We start from the raw sequence: 21581 nt of genomic DNA, 5'->3' as shown, positions 1-21581 counted from the left end.
GTCGGGCAATATTGCGGACACCAAAGAAGGGGTCTTTCAGTTGAATGTGCGCTTGTTTGGACTGCGTCACATACACGTGAGTTGAGTTCAGCAGGAGCTGAGAAGTACAGTTACTTATACATTATTAAGACATTCAATCATCACGCAACGCAGGTTTATATCCAGGGTTGTATGCGTCTGCAACATGGGCAGAAGAAATAGAAACAGACAAAAACCTCAGCAGTACAGAGATGGAAAACCAGAGGCGAAAAGGAGCAGAGATGATGCTGTGAGTTTGCTAACTTCTCTAGCTTCTCACTCTTCTGCTCAGTGCCAATGCTGCATATTCATTTATACATTTAACATTATGCTACATTGTAAATACACACATCATATAGTCACATCAAAATTATTGTAGATATATTTATATAAGAATTTAATTTCGTTGTTGATGGGATGTGGGTAGTAATATAGTATACTTAAAATTGGTGCACTCTCACGGGTTCTTTTTGCAGGGTTGGGGAGCTGGATACTCTGAGATCATCAAGGAAAACAAACTCTTTGAGCATTACTACAAAGAGCTGAAGATTGTCCCAGATGGAGAGTTTGAGGAGTTCATGGAGGCCATGAGGGAGCCACTGCCAGCTACAATACGAATCACAGGATACAAGAGGTGATTGACATTTTCTGCAGAGCCAAACGTTTTACGTTACATGACAAACAGTGTTTTTACTGCCACACAATTTGAATTATGATGTTAACCTGTTAACTGTCAGTCTCCTAGTAGCAAGACACTTGGCACGCTTTTTTTATTGCCTCTTTTCCCTATAACATATTCTAGTAATCATCAAAAATTAGGTGTCGTTCGAAAGTTGGAAGTCACTATTAAATCAAAATGGACAATTATTATTTTTTGTGGAATGTTGCAGTGCTTATTATAAAAGATTTATCCGTGCACATCATTGTTTTTTAAATTTTTTTATTCATATGCACTCATAATCTTTAAGCAACATAAGCAACAACATCTCTTTTCTGCCATGATGGTGCCAGGCCAGTACAACCTGTCACTCACTTGAGATCACAGAAATAGCAACCCACAATGATCAAATCTATTCCCGATGGACAAAATCAAGTCTTGCCCTACATTTTTTTTTTTTTCTTGTTCAAGATGCCATTTCACTCAGATATATGTCACAACGAGAAGATAAGACTAGTACAGCTTCTGTTTCATGCCAACTCTAAAGACTCAAATTTCATCATGAAACCTTTTTGAAATTGGACATGGAAAGCTTACTTGAATTTTTTTTTTTAAGCATTGTTTCATATTTTACAAAATTTGCTGCTCTATTTTAAAATCTAATATTGACAAAACACATTGTTGGATAGGTCTGAGACTCAAGGTTCCATATTGTTTTTTTATAGAAGAGATTTTGTGACAGAAATGTATTAATTTGTAAAAGGAGGTCAAAAACATTCAATGGAATGCGGGTGTTATCCCACTGGCTTTTTTTGGTATAGTGCCTAAACAAATTCTTGCAGGAATTTTTGAAAACCAACATTTTTGTGATATCAGCTTCAAATTTGGAACACAGCTTTGTTAAACATGATATGACTTGGATTATCTACAAATTTTAGAGTCCCATTTAATTTTGCCAAATGTTTATTTTGTATAAAATATAAAATGTTAAATAGTATATTCATTAAAAAGAGACCAACCGGTCTGTAATTTGAAAACATTCATGAATTCCAACCATTTAAGTTCAGATCTATGCTCAAAAACAGGGGTGATGGTTAAAAAATGGTTTAACTTTTATTTACTTCTGAGAAACTTTTTCTGTTTATTCGCCATTAGCCATCCTGCTTTGTTATCAGCACTGACCATTGACAAGGCCATATTATTTAACAACTTTCCTGGATAGTTCAGAGGACGATGCAATTATACAATAATGTTTTTCCCTTTCTCAACTCCTTTAATATTCAGTCATGCAAAAGAAATCCTTCATACTCTTAAAGAGAAATACTTCAAAGAGGTACAAGATCTTGAGGTGGATGGGCAGAAGATTGAGGCTCCTCAGCCCCTAAGTTGGTAAGATGGAGAACAATTTGTTTGTGTTTTATTTGTGAGTTGGAAATATGTAGAACATATACTTCAGATCAGATTTTTACTCTCATTATGCTGTTATAGGTATCCTGATGAACTGGCGTGGCACACTAATCTGAGCAGAAAGATCTTACGCAAGTCTCCACTCCTGGAGAAATTCCACCAGTTCTTGGTCAGCGAAACCGAATCGGTAAATTAAAATTTTGGTGCACTTCAAGGCGTGTGTCTGCAGATATTCAATAGTGTACACTAAGGGTGGGAGAAAAAAAATCGATGCATCACAATTCTGAGAATTTCAGAATTGATTCTTAGCTTCGTTTTTAACCGCAGATGAGCGATGACGCCTGACACATTTCTCCATTCTTGGGTTAAATTTTGACAAAACAGCAGTCTATGTGGGTTAAACTGCGGATCATTTCTCATTGCTTTGGCACAAAATGCATTCAAATTACATGAATACATTTCTCACTTAGACACAAACACCACCAAAATGATATACCTACAAAACAATTTGTACAAGTTTACATACTCTTTTGAAAACTGTTAAACTTAAGCTAAAAACCTAAAATAATAAAAAATGATGCAGTTTGATATATTTCTACAGTAATACCATATTGAATTGTATACTGAATTAAAAAAATGAAATGCTATCAAAACAATTAGATGTAGCTTTAATTTTTGAATGAATGCATAAATGATTGAATGAATGAGGCATTTATATAGAACTTTACTATGTACTACTGTGCATTCAAAGCGCTATACACTCTTGTATAGCGCTTTGGATGCACAGTAGTACATAGTAAAGTGGTGGTCTCCCCTCAAACACCACCAGTGTGCAGTATCCACTGATGTGACGGCAGCCATAGAACAACGGTGCCAGTGCGATCTCCACACATCAGCTATAGGTGGAGAGGGAATAGAGCTAATGGATGGGGAATATCAGGAGGCCATGATTGATAAAGGGCAGTGGAGGGAATTTGACCAGGACACCGGGGTTACACCCCTACTCTTTACAAGAAGTACCATGGGATTTTTAATGACCACAGAGAGTCAGGACCCCCGTTTAATGTCTCATCATTAGCTTCAGTGGACAACCATTCTTGGGCTAGGGTGATGTGGGGAAAACTTTTGTACTGTAATGTAAACGTGGACCATGTAACACATACTGCAGTGAATCCTAAACTGCAGAGAGTGTCATTCTTGTTTTGTAAAGAAATTTCACAAAAGAAAACATTGTATAAAGCTACCGGATGTTAGTGTTTTTAGGTCATTGTTTTATGAGTGACAGTGTTTGTTAGTTGACAACCTTTGCTAGTGTTATGGAAGAATGAGTTGATTTGAGACATGTATAAATTGTTTTGGTAGTTTGTGTATTTTGAATGTGAGGTTAACTGCTGTGCTGAGCTGAAAGTTGGTTGGGAGATCTGTATGAAGAGTTTTGAAAAAGTGACCCAAGTATTGAGAAATGTGTCCTAGTGGTTATAAAATAAAATAAAACGAATTAATGCAAAGATCCAGCAGCCATATCACCCTGTAGCCCAAGACTGGTTGCCCACTGAAGCTAAGCAGGGCTGAGCCTGGTTAGTACCTGGATGGGAGACCTCCTGAGAAAACCAGGTTGCTGCTGGAAGAGGTGTTAGTGAGGCCAGCAGGGGGTGCTCACCCTGTGGTCTGTGTGGGTCCTAACGCCCTAGTGTAGTGACGGGGACACTATACTGTCAAAGAGCATCGTCCTTCGGATGAGACGTAAAACCGAGGTCCTGACTCTCTGTGGTCATTAAAAATCCCATGGCATTTCTCGTAAAGAGTAGGGGTGTAACCCCGGTGTCCTGGCCACATTTCCACCCATTGGCCCTTACCAATCATGGCCTCCTAATAATCCCCTTACATTGAATTGGCTCTATCACTCTCTCTCCTCTCTCCACCTATAGCTGGTGTGTGGTGAGCGCACTGGCGCCGTTGTACTGTGGCTGCCGTCGCATCATCCAAGTGGATGCTACACAGTGGTGGTGGTTGAGGAGAGATCCCCTGATATGATTGTCAAGCGCTTTGGGTGTACAGTAGTACATATGAAAGCGCTATATAAATGCCTCATTCTATTCAAATATAATATAATTTTTTGATCAACCACAAATGGTAGTTTATTTTTTCTCACTGTTATTTACTCCATCAGGGTAATATCAGCAGACAGGAAGCAGTCAGTATGATTCCTCCTCTTCTAATGAAAATCGATTCTCAACATAAGGTACATCTTCAACAACATCATCATGAGCTTCCTTGAATACCAACTGAATGTTTTCTCTATAGCGTGTTTTCTTCACTGGGAATTTTTTTATAATTTGTCTTATCTCTGTCATCTTTCTGGATTTTATAACTAGATTCTGGACATGTGTGCTGCTCCAGGGTCCAAAACTGCTCAACTAATAGAGATGCTTCACTCTGATATGGATGTGCCTTTCCCTGGTAAACTGTTGCTTGTTATTATGGGTTCATATATAATGAATTCAATACAGATGTAATATGATCATATCTTATAGTTGTCCTCCGTCTCTTCTGTGTCTCCAGAGGGTTTTGTAATTGCCAATGATGTGGATAATAAGCGCTGTTACCTGCTGGTCCACCAGGCCAAGAGATTAAACAGTCCATGTATTATGGTGGTAAACCATGATGCATCTAACATTCCACGTCTGCACTTTGATCAGGACGGGAAGAAGGAGGTCCTGTTTTATGACCGGATCCTGTGTGACGTACCCTGCAGGTGAGGAATTTTATGGTGAGGGTCTCGGCTTAGACCCAGAGATGCTACTTGAGTTGTTTTTTATTGAGTCTTATGAAAATGATCTAGTTTTTCAATAAAAATATTAGATGGAAAAACGTATGTGAAAATTAGAAATGTTGCCTTGGCCAGTAACTGAAATTAAATGTTTATTTTAAATAAGTTAAACCTTAAGTACTAAAGTTAAGTACTAAAATTACTAAAACGGAATTAAAAATAAATTCAAGCTAAATAAAAAAAAATTAAAAAGCTAATAAAAATTACGAGCACATATCAAATGCTTAAGCTTAAATATAAAAATAAAAGCTAATAATACAACAACAAAAAACGGGGGGAAAAAACATCCAAACCACCTTAAAAATAATTAAGATTTTGGCAAGGTTTGAGCTAATCTGAGCTATAAATGCAAGACAGAAAAAGTCTGGTTACTTTTAAGTGTCTGGAAAAAACCTTTGCGCAAGCTTCAACCTGATAGGCTGGTTTCTGTGTAATTATTGGTTGCTTAAATATTGTCGTCAGATGGTCAAGCAGCAACATTACACACTAAAAATTAAAAAAGGATAATAGGACCCCTTTAAAACCTGTAGATTTTCTTGCGATTTTTCTAGAGCCATTGTGAGTTGTCATACCAAAAGAAAAGAATGCTGTTTTCTTGTACAGAGATATGAAGTTTATGATTATGTAAATATAGGCATCACAATAATAGAGGCACACATAAACGCCAGAGTTTTGTGTTTTCGGTTGAGCGGTCAGTCTCTTCCCAGCATGTAACATATACTAGAGTAAGTTTATAATTGGTGGAGTCTATACTTGGCCTGCAGCAGAATCAGGTGCCAAGCATAATATAGTCTGCTCAGTACCAGCAGGCCAAACATCTTACACATACACAGTGTGGTCAGCCTGGTTTCTCTCCGGCGATGAAATTATTTGAAGTTGACTTTAAAGGTGTAATTATGGCTTGTGTTTTGGCCCATATAGGACTGTAGTTTCCTTGATTCAAAATGTGCTGCCTTGTTACCAAACACTGATGTAATTGATTTTAAAAATGGCATATGACCACAGGAACTCTCTTAAGTTATCAATTCCAGTTTAAAATTACTTAAAGGAAATAAATCTGGTGATGACAATCTTTCATCTTTGCTTTATTGTGAAGAACCACTAATTAAGTCTGCTTTATGCCTGACAGACACATGAAATGATCTGATATGGAGTTACAGTTAAACTGCAAACAATAAAATCAGCACCTTTATCTATACAGTGGAGATGGAACAATGAGGAAAAACATTGACGTGTGGAAAAAATGGACAACCAGTAACAGCCTGCAGCTCCATGGGTAAGACCAGTATAATTCACTTGGGCTATGTTCTGAATATTGGGGTGGGCGATATGACCAAAATCGAATTTCACGATATGAGAAATTTTATTTCACAATAGCGATATATATCATGATATAGCCCCCCCCCCCCCCCCCCATGTGTGTTAATTGTTTTATTATTTTTACAACTACTTTTCAAAACCAATAAAGACATTTTTAGATTCTTGGGTATTTGCTGGATACACAACTGAATTGAAGTCCTGTGATAACAATGCATCATACTTCTGTACTACAGTGCAGAGTATACTGTTCTGTTAGCAGTACACTAGTACTCATTCTGAACACATCCTAGAGCCTTCATGCTCTGAGATAAACCCAAGTCTTGATGCATGATGATCATTGTGTCTGGAGCTTTAGCTATTTGGCAGCGGCAGTGAATTAGCAGTGATGTGTTTTCTGTACGTGATTACTGAAACGGGATGTTGCATCTAATTTCTTTGTTGCTCTGTCAGCAAGGGTCTCTGTGTGTGTGTGTGTGTGTGTGTGTGTGTGCATGCTGTCTCTCCATTCTGAGGTTGCAGTGGTTGCAGAAAAGAGCAGTTAGTTATGCTCTAAGTGTGTGTGTGTGTATTTTCAATTTGTCTCCTTCTCTGTCAGGCTGCAGATAAGGATCGCGGTGCGAGGTGTGGAGCAGTTGGCTGTAGGGGGCAGGATGGTGTACTCCACCTGCTCTCTGAACCCCATCGAGGATGAAGCAGTCATCGCTGCCCTGCTGGAGAAGAGTGAAGGTACGTGAAGGAAACATTTCTGCCCCATGAATTTGATTTGTAAAAAAAAAAAAATGCAGTTAATTTTAAAGTTGTACTTATTTTGTTGTGTTTTTGTCTTTTTCAGTTTTTAAATGTCTATGTAGTTTATTCATTTACATTTTTTGAAATTTTAGTACTTCATGTTAAACTAAATCGTGATAAATCTTGAAATGTTTTTTTTTTTTCAGTTATTTATTTAATTTGTATAATTGAAAGTGTATTTAGTAGGGGTGTAACGATACGCGTATTCGTATAGAACCGTTCGGTACGAGGCTTTCGGTTCGGTTTTCGGTACGCATTACGTACCGAACGGTTCGTTGGACCATTTTTTCAGCCGACCCAAATTTCGTTATTTCAAATGAAGGCGCGTCGCGGGTGGCAAGCGCGCTCATAGAGGCTGGCGCGACCACAACATCAACTGGCAAATGCAATGTAAGGAACGAAACTGAGCTACTCTTATTGTGTTTGTGTGGACCGTTTATCAGTTTTGACCTGTGAAGCGGGACTCGCGAGCCCTATGCACGAGCCTGATCAAACAACACCACAGAGCGCTAAGAGATCCAGACCAGTAAAGAATGCATTGGAATTTCAAATGCTTTTTGAATTCGCCACTGAAGTAATAACATCGCTGCGAGATCTAGTGAGAAACATGCACATTTCTCTGTTATTAACGGATCAAACAGAGCTGACGTGGAAACCAGGAAGAAACATCGTGCCATGAATGAACTGGCCGGTGTCCACAGATCAGCAACATTCACCGTGGAATGGATTTACTGTAGTAACACTAACTGCAAGGTATGGAAGTTTGTCAGGAATACTGGGCTATAATGCTTTCAAGTAACATTACGTCTGTTTTATTTTGACATTATGAATACAATTGCCCTCAAATGTTAATCTGAACTAAAATAAACCTTTGTTTATAACTAGCCTACTACTACAATATTACATTTCATTTTGTCCAAGGAGCTGTTTTGTTTTATATGCTCATAAGAAGAGTCAAGTTTAGCTCCATTATTGCTCAGTAAAAAAAAAAAAAAAAAATCATACTTTATGATGTTAGTTTCATTAAATAAAATAATTTAAAAAAAAAATGAATTCAAGGAAATTTCTCTGCCATTTATTTATTTTTGCTGTAGCCTATGGAAAACGTACCGAACCGTGACACAAGTGTATCATACCGAACCGTGAATTTTGTGAACCGTTACACCCCTAGTATTTAGTTATATATTTTGTTCCAAGTAACTGAAATGGTGTTTTTTTTATGGTTCACCCTCACACGTGTTGTGTGTATCTTCATTGATATAAAATACAAAACATGTGGGAAATGCAATTTTGGGTCAAGCATTAAATAAGTGATGGGACGTATTTACCTTGCCATGCCACCTCAACTTTGTTCTGCTTTTTCTCCCCTCTCCCTCCTGTGGTTTCTTCTTCACTCTTCTGTTTATTTCTCAGGTGCTTTAGAGTTAGCAGATGCCTCTGCAGATCTCCCAGGACTCAAATATATGCCTGGAATAACATCTTGGAAAGTAATGAACTGTTATCCTCCACTCTCTGACATTAATTTCTGTTCATGCTGTTCCTGCTTATGAATGTTGCATTGGTTTGTCTTTTACGTTAGCGTAGTCATTTCTCTTCATTCATTGCAGCAGGGGCATAAGACTGTTGGTAACTGGGGCTCTCACTGGAGTGAGGGCCACAGTAAGGACATTCTGTCACGCATACTGGCCATAAATATTAATGAAATTGCATTATTGTTTGTTTATTATTTATTTTGATCTTTATAAAACTGCAGAACTCTTAAGACCAATCGTGATTTTGATCCTTATTTTCATTTTGATGGCTTATATGAGAATATTCCATGTGTGATGCTGCATCTTAGAAAATTTCCCTGAGGTGGAAGTGCAGGTTAAATATCCATTGATGTTGAAATGTATACATTGTAAACTTTACACCATTGGTGGTTTATACTAAAAGAAGTTTCCATTTTTTTGTGTTTGAAAGAAGGCTGACCAAGGCTGCATTTAGTTGATAAAAAATACAGTAAAAAGTCAAATATATTAAAATTTTAAAATAACCATTTCTATTTGAATATAAATTAAAATGCAATTTATTTCTGTGATGGCAAAGTTTTCAGCATCATTTCTCCAGTCTTCAGTGTCACATGATCCTTCAGAAATCATTCTAATATGCTGATTTGGTGCTCAAGAAACATTTCTTATTATTATCAATGTTGAAAACAGTTTTGCTGCCAAATATTTTTGTGGAAACCATGGTAAAAAACAAAATCAGGATACTTTGACGAATATATCGTTCAAAAGAACTGCATTTATTTGCATAAATGCCTTAACTGTCACTTTTAATCAGTTTAATGCATACTTTGCTTAAAATATAATTGTATTTCCAAATAACTGACCCCAAACTTTTGAACGATAGTGTAATCTTGCTCTGCTCTTATATAGGTAATGACGAAAGAGGGTCAGTGGTTTTCTGACTGGTCAGAGGTGCCAAAAAGTCGACACACCCAGATCAGACCCACCATGTTTCCGCCAACAGACCCCGAGAAGCTGGCGAATATGAGACTGGAGAGATGGCAAGTTTCTTTTGATCATATGTATATATGTATATATTTGTATTTGTATGTTCCTATGATACAAAATGCTTTTCACAAGCCTCTAGGGCTGATCTGTGTATTACCAAAACCCTCCACCAGATGGTAGTATACCACCACAGTACTAGTGGAGCAATACGAATGTTGAGTAAACTCTCTCGGGTGTGTGAACCCAATTTACACTGATTTTAAGTTGTAACAGTGTTATGGTGCTTTGATTTGTGTTTTCAGTATGAGAATACTGCCCCATCACCAGAACACTGGAGGGTTTTTTGTGGCTGTGTTAGTTAAGAAGGAGCCCATGCCGTGGAACCGCCGTTTCCCAAAGGTATTAGAAAATGCAGACTTTATACATATTACCGGTATATAAAATGCAAAGAGAGCATTGAAGTTGTATGGGAGTACATTTATGGTATTATTTATTTTTTTGACTGCCCTAATAAGCCCATTTTCTTGGATGAATCCACCTTATTTTTCATTGCATTTGAAATGGGAAGCTAGCGAATGCTCATCGATGCCTTTGTCTCTGTCCTTTCTTTGTCTGTGTCTCTGTAGCTTCGTAATAAGGATGTGAACGCCTCCAGTGATGTGGCTCCCGCAGAAGAGCTACAGATGGGGGCGTCTCCAGCTGAGGTCCCTCCATCAGACGGCTTGTCTACTGACACCCCTGTTGAAGCAGTGGAGGAAGAGACTCCTGCAGAGGGAAACCCGTCTGTCCCAGATACCCCTGACCTTTCAGAGGTCAAGAAAGACAATGTCTGTGGGTGAGTGTCCTTAGCTAGGTGTATATGTGGGCGTACGCCGGCACCTTGTTCAGTCACCCTATTGTTCTCTCTGCTGTTGATTAATTTTGTTCTTTCTGTGCTGTGCATTTCACTTGGATAAATGTCACAATAGAGAAAAAAAAGAAAAAAAACCCCCACAACTTCCATTTCATCCGACTTTTAAATGGCTCCTTAATGTGAAAATAAAAGTAGTTTTTAAGAAAAACATGATGCCATATTATTTTGAGTTGCAACTGGCACAATTTCATGTGAATAATACTTGTGTGATTTTTGACTACATTTAAATGCCTACATCTTTGCATAATCTGTTTCACATACTAGGTAGGCATAATAGTAGACATGCAGGCAGCAACCATTCCAAACAGCCATATTCAGGCCTTACTTGTAGTGTTGATGTCAGTGCCCCCTGGTGGACGGTGTTACATTCTTCTGCACTTTGCTTTCTATTGACATGAAGTGCTCTGTCTGTTCCAGCCCCCCTCCTCCAAAGAAGATGAAACTCTTTGGCTTCAAAGAGGATCCTTTTGTGTTTCTGACAGAGGATGACCCCATCTTTCCTCCCATCCAGTGAGTGCCTCCATGGACAAAACCTTGCTGCTCAACACACATACTGCTTTTACAAATGCTCTCATATCTTGCTTCTGTTTTTTTATGTTTTATTTGTCTGATGCCACTGTGTTCCCGATGCCTGAATATATTCACACTGAGTAGGCTGGAGCTTTATGTGTGTAAAAATATGAGTGGTTATCTGTTATTGCGCTATTCATCCTATGTGACCAATCACATGAATGGATTATGTGATCATTATCATTCCGTCATTGTGACTCCGTCTTTTGTTTGTGATGAATTTTATTTATTTTCTCACACAGATGCACAGTGCCACAGCGCTGGCACCCCGCCATTTTGACTTGTGGGAGACAACGCCTCTGCTCCATATGTCGCAGAATGTTCAGTGCTGTGCGCATATGTGCATTTTTTCCCCCTCTGTTTAGCCATCATTTATTTTATCCTGTGATATTTCTTTGTCTGTTCCAGAGCTTTCTACGACCTCTCTCCAGATTTCCCCAAGCTTAACGTGTTAACTCGAACCCATGAAGGCAAGAAGAGGCACCTGTACATGGTGTCTAAAGAGCTCCGTAATGTTCTGCTCAACAACAGTGAGAGAATGAAGGCAAGATCTCTCTCTCTCTCTCTCTTTCTCTCTCTCTCTCTCTCTCTCTCTCTCTCTCTCTCTCTCTCTCTCTCTCTCTCTCTCTGTCTGAAGGTCCTTCATCAGTGCTAGTAGTGATTGAGGATGGCGTATAGGCAGATGGGGACAGCAGCCTCACTATGATCTCATCTCTTTCTGTGCTCTAGTGCCTTCACATTCATCAAGTATGAAACAACCATCTGCTGCTAATGTAAACAGACATCACTGGAGATACGTTAGAACAAAGAACCGCACTGTAAACGCTTATACACCTCATCCTTTGATGCATTATTTGTGCTCAGAGGAATTAACATAATATGGTTAATTAATACCATTAATTTGGTATTTGGGTAGTTATCTGTCTGTCTGCTTATTTTTTCATAATTATATTTGTTTTTATAAAGGGTGAAGAAGCACCAAAATGTTAATACTGTAGTACCAACTTGTCTGTAAAACATATTCTTTAATGTTATGAGATGATAATGTCTTTTTATCAGGACAAACTTTTAAGGACTTATTTATGGATCCAGAATTTTTTTTAAAGAATCTTTTATATAATTGTACTCATTTTGTAATTTTTATTAGTATTATTATTTTCGTTGTCCAAGTTTGTTTTCATTATATTGTACTTATATTATGTTGTTAAATGTTTAATATGTATCTGCCATGTAATAGCCAGTGATGCTGATGACAATACTCAAATACTACTTTTATTAATATATACATTTTATTTATAAAATAACAAATATATTATAAATGTATATTTATTATGTATTTTATCCATAAAATAATGCTGTTACTATTATTTGTAATGTACTCTTTTAATGTATATAATAATTAATAATAATAATAATAATAACAAAAAAGTAATAAGAAAAATAATAATTTCACATTTTCTGTATTTCTGCAGGTTATAAACACAGGAGTTAAGGTCTGGTCCAGAAATACTGATGGAGAAGAGTTTGGTTGTGCTTTCAGACTGGCGCAGGAGGTGTGCGTTTAAAACAGTTTGATTTAAATAATGTTTTATGTAGTAGTTGTGTTTGACTAACGTACGTGCATTGCATACAACCAAAATGTTGAAAAGAGATCTTTTAAAATAAATTATTTTTTAAAAAGATATTTCTGGAAGGTAAAATGGTTGAATTTCACATGCAATTTTAACCAAAAAGGCTTTAAGTCGTACGGCAATAATCTGTCTATAATTAAAGCAACGCTCAGATGTCTCAGATGTTATTTTGCTCAAAAACTAGGTTCAGTGGTCTAAAGGGAAACGAGTTAATCTCAACATGCTGTTAATAACCTCAGCTTGCCTTTCTGTCTGCTCTAGAGGGAACGTCCATTTCCATTTTCCACAACAAAGTATTGATTTTTAGCTAAAGGAAGATCTGTTATGTGAATTTGTGTATGTGTATTTATTCTATCTTCCCATAGATGAAGAAATAGATTAAAATGTGTCTGCTACTTTCCAGGGCTGAATTAATGGGAAAGAGAAATGGAAATGCATTTTGAACTAGACTTAATCATCCTGAGGTTACATGCTTTTCTCAGAGCTGGAAAGTGTGTGTGTGTGTGTGTGTGTGTGTGTGTGTGTGTGTGTGTGTGTGTGTGTGTGTGTGTGTGTGTGTGTGTGTGTGTGTGTGTGTGTGTGAGTTTGAGAAAAAGAAAATTCAATCCTTGACTCTATACTGATGTCTTTCTCCAGGGTATTTACACACTGTGCCCCTACATCAGAGCCCGAATCATTAACATCACTGTGGAGGACGTGAAGGTTCTTCTCACGCAGGAGAACCCCTTCCTCAGAAACCTTGGAGATGATGCTCACAGTCACGCCAAGAAACTTGGTCAGTGCTATTTATGAATTCTTGGCCATGTTAAAATGTACAGGTTTGCAGTTTTGAATGCTGAGAAGATGAGTGAACTCTAAAGATGTCATTATGCTATCATAACAGACACACACACACTAATTACAGGGTTCCCACAGGTCCTTGAAATCCTTGAAAGTTTGTGAATCAAAAAAAACAAAAAAACTTCAAGGCCCTGGACTGTTTTTGAAAATAAACATACATAGATACAGGTCCTTGAAAGTGCTTGAATTTATTTTGTGCAAGAAGTTTTCTGGAAAAAATTCCATGTTATTCCCTCCGGTCCACTAATGTGTTATTTCTCCAACACTTCATGGCCTATGCATACTAGCTTGCTTGATTTGCATTACTTATGCGCATTTACGCGTTACGTTAAGTGTTTCCCACGTGAGGTACTTTGTGTAGTACGTTGCCGTGACATTCAAGCACACGAAACTACTATGATGGTACCTCAACCTTTCACAGACACACTGTGAAACATTGCAAAAATAGGCTGGTTACATGAGCCTAAGCTCTTTTCAATAAAATCCATGCAAAAGTTAATATCAGATCAATACAGCATAGGATGTACCGAATATTCTTCAGTTTCATGCAAAACAAATACGACAAATAGAATATCAGATCTCTGTCATTTGGCCAAAAATAAATGCAAAAAAAAGCTTTTTTGCATAGTTGTGTTTGATATGAAAACTGTAACATTGTATCTTACAAGGTAACACGATGTAACCTTGCTCTCACTTGAAATGTGTCCCCACATTGAGTCCTTGAATTTGAAGGTATTGGACCTGGAAAGTCCTTGAAAGGTCCTTGAATTTGAAGTTAACCAAGGTCTGGGAACCCTGTAATTACAAATGTAAGATGTTAATAATTGATGCAATGCTACATTTAATGTATGCATTAAAAAAATTACATGCACATTATAGGTTGGTGGATGGATGTATAGAAAGAAGCTCTAAAAAGAAAATCTGTAAAACAATAAGAGTGGTATTATATACAGTATCTCACAAAAGTGAGTACACCCCTCACATTTCAGCAAACATTTTAGTATATCTTCTCAAGGGTCAATACTATAGAAATGAAACTTGGATATATTTTAGAGTAGTCAATGTGCTGCTTGTATAGCACTATATATTTACTGTCCTCTGAAAATAACTCAACATACAGCCATTATTGTTAAAATAGCTGGCAACAAAAGTGAGTAATGCCTGGTCGGGCCGATATTTCCCACCACTATCCTCGGGCGCTGTGTCTCCTCCACTTGCACGCATCACACTGGGCTTGCTGTGCTTTATTGTGTAGCTTAAGTGCAACATGGAGCTCGAAGATGTAAAGAAACAAAAAAACAGGAGAATTAACTTTGAGCAAGTTTGAAGGAAAGTCGGAGCTATGGAACCATTTTAAACAAGTCGTGGGGAGTGACAACATATGTGTTGGCTTTGTCGAGTGTTCCATTCCATTCCATTCCATTCCATGTCCAGTCCATTCCATTCTGAATAAACAAACAACGCAGTTTACATGCTTCGTCCTTGTTGCATTATTCACTAAGATAATTCTAAACAGATTTCTGTAGTTCAAACAACTCGGAATTGTAGTTGAGAACGTCAGTTATAACGGCCCATGTATTATAAAATGGTGGGGTTTAAAGGACAAGTTCGGTATTTTACACTTAAAGCCCTGTTTACAGATCGTATCTGATGAAATAGAACGGTTAAGATTAAAATTTGGACACATGCTGCTGTCCCGAGAATTTTAGGTTTATTTCGCTTCCCCCCCACCACCCCCACAATGGTTGTCTATATGCACTGGAAGATTCCGTCCTAAAAACACATTAAACTTTCGTTTACAAAGACGTGAAACTCACCGAGTGGTCAGGGGTGTTCACTGATATGTTCCATCAAAAATCGCTGAAAAAGATGCATTCCAACAGGTTTTATCGTAGTTTTTGTCCAGCTCCATTGACTTAATAGGACGTGCTGTGAGACCGCAGCACCTTTACGGTATTACTCCGCCGCTTCTTCTTCTGCTTCTTCTGTGTATTCAATGAAATGCCCGTGGTTTGCTTGCAATTGGCAAAGGTGCATTATCGCCACCAACTGGGCTGGAGTGTCTATTATTCAAGCTCTCAACGGAAGAATCACGGGTGTGACGCGTTTGGCAAAATAGGTCCACAAAAGCGAAATAAACCTAAAATTCTCGGGACAGGAGCATGTGTCCAAATTTTAATCTTAACCGTTCTATTTCATCAGATACGATCTGTAAACAGGGCTTTAAGTGTAAAATACCGAACTTGTCCTTTAAATCTGGCTCGGGCTTATAATTACAGTTAATGGGCTTGGGTAGGGTCGGGCTTTATTTATTTTTATTTTTTATTTTTTTTTGGGCCCGATCTAAGCTCTAACAGGTTGTTGCTAGGGTCCTCTTCCACTCCTCAGTGACATCATGGGGCTGCTGGATGTTAGACACATGGCATCTCTCCACCTTCCACTTGAGGATTCCCCACAGGTGCTCAATAGGGTTCCGGTCTGGAGACATACTTGGCCGCTTCCTCAGCAAGGCAGTTGTCATTTTGGCGGTGTGTTTGGGGTCGTTATCATGCTGTTTGGCCCAGTTTCTGAAGGGAGGGCATCATCATGTTCTGCTTCAGAATGGTACATGTTGGAATCCATGTTTCCCTCAATGAAGCGCAGCTCCCCAGTACCAGCAGCACTCATGCAGCCCTAGACCATGATGCTACCACCACTATGCTTGACTGTAGGCAAGACACAATGTTCTTGGTACTCCTTACCAGGGTGCCACACATGCTGGACACCATCTGAGCCAAACAAGTTTATTTTAGTCTCATCAGACCACAGGACATGGTTCCAGTAATTCATGCTCTTGGACAGGTTGCTTTCAGCAAACTGTGGGCTTTCTTGTGAGCCAGCTTCAGAAGAGGCTTCCTTCTGGGATGACGGCCATGCAAACTGACTTTTTGCAGTGTGCGGTGTATGGTCTGAGCACTGACAAGCTGACCTTCCGCTTCTGCAACATCTAAAGCAATGCTGGCAGCACTCATGCGTCTGTTTTTTGAAGCCAGCTTCTGCACCTGACGCACAGCACCAGGACTCAACTTCTTTGATTGACCCTTGCGAGGCCTGTTCCAAGTGGAACCCGTCTTGGAAAACCTCTGTATGACCCTGGCCTGTTACTGTAACTCAGTTTCAGGGTGTTACCAATATTCTTATAGCCTAGGCCATCTTTGTGGAGAGCAACAATTCTAATTCTCAAATCCTTGCCATGAGGTGCCATGTTGAACATCCAGTGGTCAGTATAAGAGAATTGTACTCAAAGCACAAATTTTAACTGCTCTAATACAAGATACACAAATTTGTATGGTCCTGTCAGGCAGACTTTGCGTGGTTAAACGACGTACAGCTATTATCACTTAGGGTGTATTCACTTTTGTTGCCAGCTATTTTAACAATAATGGCTGTATGTTGAGTTATTTTCAGAGGACAGTAAATATATAGTGCTATACAAGCAGCACATTGACTACTCTAAAATATATCCAAGTTTCATTTCTATAGTATTGACCCTTGAGAAGACGTACTAAAATGTTTTCTGCAATGTGAGGGGTGTACTCACTTTTGTGAGATACTGTATGTGTGTGTAGATTACTTTTTAATATATATATTTAAGTAAATGAATATGCAAATACATCATGTCATGTAATAATTGTCATAGTAGTTGGTATTGCCAATGTGTCCAGTACCATTTGCTTTGAATCCCTTCGATAAAGTTCAGCATCGTCTTATAGACAACAAAGTTGTGATGTTTGTCATGTTGTTCTCTCTTTCTCCAGAAATGGGCAGCATTGTTTTACGATACTTACCAGATCCAAAGTAAGTGCTTGTGTTTATAATCCATAATACCATACTGTTTTTTTGTTTTGTTTTTTTTGAACAAGAGTAAAGAACCTTTTAGACTTGAGTTCTGATCTAGCCTGCAGTCTATGCCTCATTCTTCCATATGACAGACCATAGCTCTGTGAACTGCCATCTAAGGCAACATCCTAACCAAAATACCTATCCTAACCAAGTTACCTATAAGTGACTGGTTTGGAATACAAAGGCTGCAGCTCTAAATGAAGCACACAACAGACATGACTCTAATTGATTCCAATAGAGTTTGATGTTAGCGTGTTGCTAAGCTAACATCACAAAAAATTTATAGCATGGCACACAGATTTTCCTAAATGTATTGTGATGAGCTCAGTGAAAAAAGATTCTGAATGGAAAGGGATTAATATGCGATGGCTATCCACCTTTTTAACGCAAGAGTGGGCGCAGCCATTTGTAAATTGAATGTGTCTGGGTTCCAGTGTCATCTCCAGTTATTTTTAGCTGTGCAGCACGTTATGCTGCTTGGTATTGCAAACGGGTATTTCATACCTTATTATATTGTTGCAAGTATAAACACTGGTTTATAGCGTAGATAGTTTTACAGTTTACTGCATTTATATTTCTAGTTACTTACCTATAGCAGATAATGAATCGGAAGTCTTGCATATTGACACAAACTAGCTTCCTCGTTGCAAAAAAAAAGTTTTGATCAATTTGATTTTAGGGAGCAGCTTTGTTTCCTATGTTTTCTTTATTTCTGGAGCGGCCTCTTCATCAGTTGAAGTCTTAATGCGTTCTAGGTAGACGGCTCGCTAGGTGGGCAGGAACTTTCAGTGTTGTACGTACACAGAGGGCTCTGCGATGGCATTCCTGCCATTCATCAGCCAGTCAGGAGACAAATGAATGGAGATTGAGCGCTTTGTAGCCATTACGCCCCTTGTCTGATAATTAAAGGGCTTGAACTGATGCACCCAGCTTCCTCTTCACAGATAAATAGCTCTTGATTGTCTCTCTCAGCAGAAAGCTCATTGTTTGGCCAACCAGACAGTCATGTTTCACATTGATGGCCCTTACTGTGTGGAAAACTAGTCAATCCAGCTGGAAAGTGTGTCGTCCTATCTCTCTCCCCCTCTATTTCTGTTACACACACACACACACACAAACACACCCAACATTTTAATCGGTAAATCTAATCTGCAACAAACCCCAAATCATTGTTAACTCGCAGCACATGAGACATGCTCGGTACTCGCAGCAGCTACTACTAATTTATTGTTTAAAATGTACCTGACCGATTGTGCAAATCTAGGAAATTATTCAAAAATATGTACATGCCGCAAAAATTCATTAATTTAGATATCTTTATTTGTTTAACTATTAACTTGATATTTTAAATGTATTCATTATTTGTACTGTTTTATTTTTATATTTATTAAAATTGTTTTAGGTATTTGTTTTATTTTTATATTTATTTTATTTACTTGGATATTTATTTGAAAATTTAGTTTATTTTTTATTTTATTTATTTACTTAATTATTTGATATTTATGTATTTTAGACTGTGTACAATTGATTTATTAAATTGAAGAAATGTACAACATGCTTTGTATGTTGGATCGAAGTGTCGTTTATAAATGTTAATTACGTTAAAATGATTTCAAGGGGGCAAATATTTAAGAAAAAAATCACTGGCAGTGGCTCTTTGTCTCCATGCAAAAGTTATTATAGATTACAATAAGCCAAGCCATAATGCAACTACAGAATGAACTTGTACTGATGCACTTAGTCAGTGATTAGTTGTTAAATGCCAAAATGTCAACAAAATGACAGAAAACAACTGTATACTGTATGGTTCATAAATGTTTGCTGCAGAGCATCATTGCTTGAATTCCTTCTGCACAATACAAGTCTAAATTAGCCCTTCACCATCAAGGCAATCTGAATATGCCAGTTTATTTTTGCATTAATACAAGCCCCCATAAAGCACTTATTTTCTCATTGACGTGTGCACACTTGTTCTTCAGTTTCATCACAGTGAGTGACTTAAATGCGGAGAGCAGCTCTGATGTCACTGTGTTTAGCGGCGCGTGGCGCTCTGGTGTCATCCTCCTTTGTTGGCAGCGTGCTGCTGGCTCCCCATATGAAAACATGACTGCCTGTTCCAGCACAGCGCGCCTGATCATCTTTCACTCTCTTTTTCCATCCATCTGATCACAGACGCTCTTAAAAGTGCCCCAACCGCCGCCGTCACACTCCACACCGTTTCCTGGCGCTGTCTGCGCTGCAGCTGATCAATAATTTGCTTGTTTTCCTTTCCCCTTGCCTTCTCTCATCCTCCCCTTTGTCACTCATTCTTTGGCTCTTTTCCCACTTGTATCAACTTAAACTTTTAATTTCTTATCATCTCTCCAGGGATCAGGATGCTCCTCAGTGTCCTATAGATTTGTGCGGCTGGAGAGGGAAAACTTCCATCAGGGCTTTTGTCCCACGTAATGAGCGTCTTCATTACCTCCGCATGGTGGGAGTGGAAGTCTTCCGTGACAAACAAGGGAAGAGGACCGAAGGTTCAACAGAAACCCAGGAAGGAAGCACAGAAGATGCTGAGGGCCTGAGCCAAGAGTCTGATCTTGTAAAACAGGAAGGTGCAGAAATGGAGCAAAACGGTTCAGAGTCCAACACTAATAGCACAGAACCTGTTGGCAGCACTTGTGATGGGCCTATAAGTTAGATATCTAAGTGGTTAATATGGGTCTGGAGAAAAATGGACTGGACCTTCACTGTTTTTCCTGTACGGGAGTACCTTGTTGGCTAACCTCTGAAGAACTGATTTGGAAACAATTATTTTATCAGAGCTTTTTTTAATATTGATTAAAGAATTTGCTGTCGCATATGTTTTTATTATCATTTTTGTTTAAGGGACAAATTTGTCACTTTTCAGTCAACTTTGTTAAACTGTCATTTATAGTGTTTAATGGTTTCACACCAGCTCAGTCCTACAGTGCATTTTGATTTCTCAGACACTTGTACATGATTTACACTGTACATTATGCCAATTTATTCATTGTTATGATACTTGAAATAAACGGCATTTGTCAATATCTTAGTATACTTTTTTTTTTAAAGTGGTGTGTGCACATGCCATTCATCCACATTCATAACAGTAGATGAAAGTACCTGAATTACCTACTTTTCCCAAGATTCTGAAGTGCACATCCAATGGACACTTTGACAAGAGGAGAAGAGCAGCACATACTGGTAGATCACATGACAATGGTATCATGATGAATGTAGTACACCCTGGATTACATTCATATAGAATGTACTTTTTAACAGTTGCAAAGTTTGTTCCTCATCAAATGTAGTACCTACTGATTTTGGATGTAGCTTTGGAGGGCCACAGTCCTGCAGAGTTCAGCTCCAACCCGAACTAATCTCCTTGAAGCAGCTAATCGAAGCCTTCAGAATTACCTCCCCTTGAGAGCTGTTGAAATTCTGCACACTAAAGTTATGGGTTCCTTAGTTCGAGACCAGCAAGTTTTTCGGGCATGTTTGGAACCAGGATTTGTGCACTGGTAGTTTACACAACCCTGCAGAGTGTAGCTTCAACCCTGGTCCAGCTAATCCAGTCCTTCAGGCTTATTTGAAAACTAGGGGTATTTGTGTTGGCGCAGGAATAGAACCAAACTCTGCAGGGCTGTAGCATGTTGTAAGTTGTCTGGTTGCTTACATTAATCTCACGTCTTTCTTTAAGATACAGGATTTCATGTTCACAGCACAAAAGGTTCAAGATGAGTTGGTACCAAATTGTAACGCTCACGGTAATAGCAGGGGTGTCCAAACCTGCTTCTGGAAGAGCAATGTCCTGCAGAGTTTAGCTTCAAACTGCTCCAACATTCTTGTCTGGAAGTTTAGTTATCCTGAAGAACTTGATTAGCTGGTTCAGGTGTGTTAATTAGAATTAGATTTAAAGGGATAGTTCACTTTGAAATTAATTTTTGGTATGTTTTAGCTTACCTCAAGGGCATCCAAGATGTAGGTGTCTTTTTTTCCGCAGTAGTTTCAATTTTTATATTTTTAGGTCAAACCGTTCTTGTCTGTCAGTCATATAATGCAGGTCTATGGTCATTATCTCAAAACACAAGCACAGAGTCCAAATTAAAAACAATTCCCCGTCGTCCAAATTAAACAATTCCCCATCGTAAGTACACATTGATGGCCTAAGACACGAAACGAGCGGTTTGTGTGAGAAAACGAACAGTATTTATATCGT

The 21581-nt window shown here is 38.4% G+C and overlaps 1 protein-coding gene across 1 annotated transcript; it reads left to right on the top strand.

Moving 5' to 3' along the window:
* Window positions 1-48: 48 nt before the first annotated feature.
* Window positions 49-20409, top strand: nsun2 (NOP2/Sun RNA methyltransferase 2). The gene is made up of 19 exons (XM_082185292.1): window positions 49-268; window positions 495-652; window positions 1961-2065; window positions 2165-2270; window positions 4254-4325; window positions 4459-4543; window positions 4646-4838; window positions 6115-6189; window positions 6829-6959; window positions 8436-8509; window positions 9443-9573; window positions 9823-9919; window positions 10147-10355; window positions 10851-10943; window positions 11412-11547; window positions 12476-12556; window positions 13271-13409; window positions 17272-17311; window positions 19724-20409. Exons 1-19 carry the CDS (start codon window positions 185-187, stop codon window positions 20037-20039), a joined length of 2325 nt encoding a protein of 774 aa, XP_082041418.1. The 5' UTR covers window positions 49-184; the 3' UTR covers window positions 20040-20409.
* Window positions 20410-21581: the final 1172 nt, after the last annotated feature.

This window comes from Leuciscus leuciscus, assembly GCF_965113295.1.
Source record: "Leuciscus leuciscus genome assembly, chromosome: 12".
Lineage (NCBI taxonomy): Eukaryota > Metazoa > Chordata > Actinopteri > Cypriniformes > Leuciscidae > Leuciscus > Leuciscus leuciscus.
This window is presented reverse-complemented; position numbering and strand designations above follow the sequence as displayed.

Coding starts and splice junctions, on each gene's coding strand:
- nsun2 (XM_082185292.1), top strand. CDS start 185: ATGGGCAGAAGAAATAGAAACAGACAAAAACCTCAGCAGTACAGAGAT. Junction 6,960..8,435: donor CCTGCTGGAGAAGAGTGAAG/GTACGTGAAGGA, acceptor TTTATTTCTCAG/GTGCTTTAGAGTTAGCAGAT. Junction 13,410..17,271: donor CAGTCACGCCAAGAAACTTG/GTCAGTGCTATT, acceptor CTCTTTCTCCAG/AAATGGGCAGCATTGTTTTA.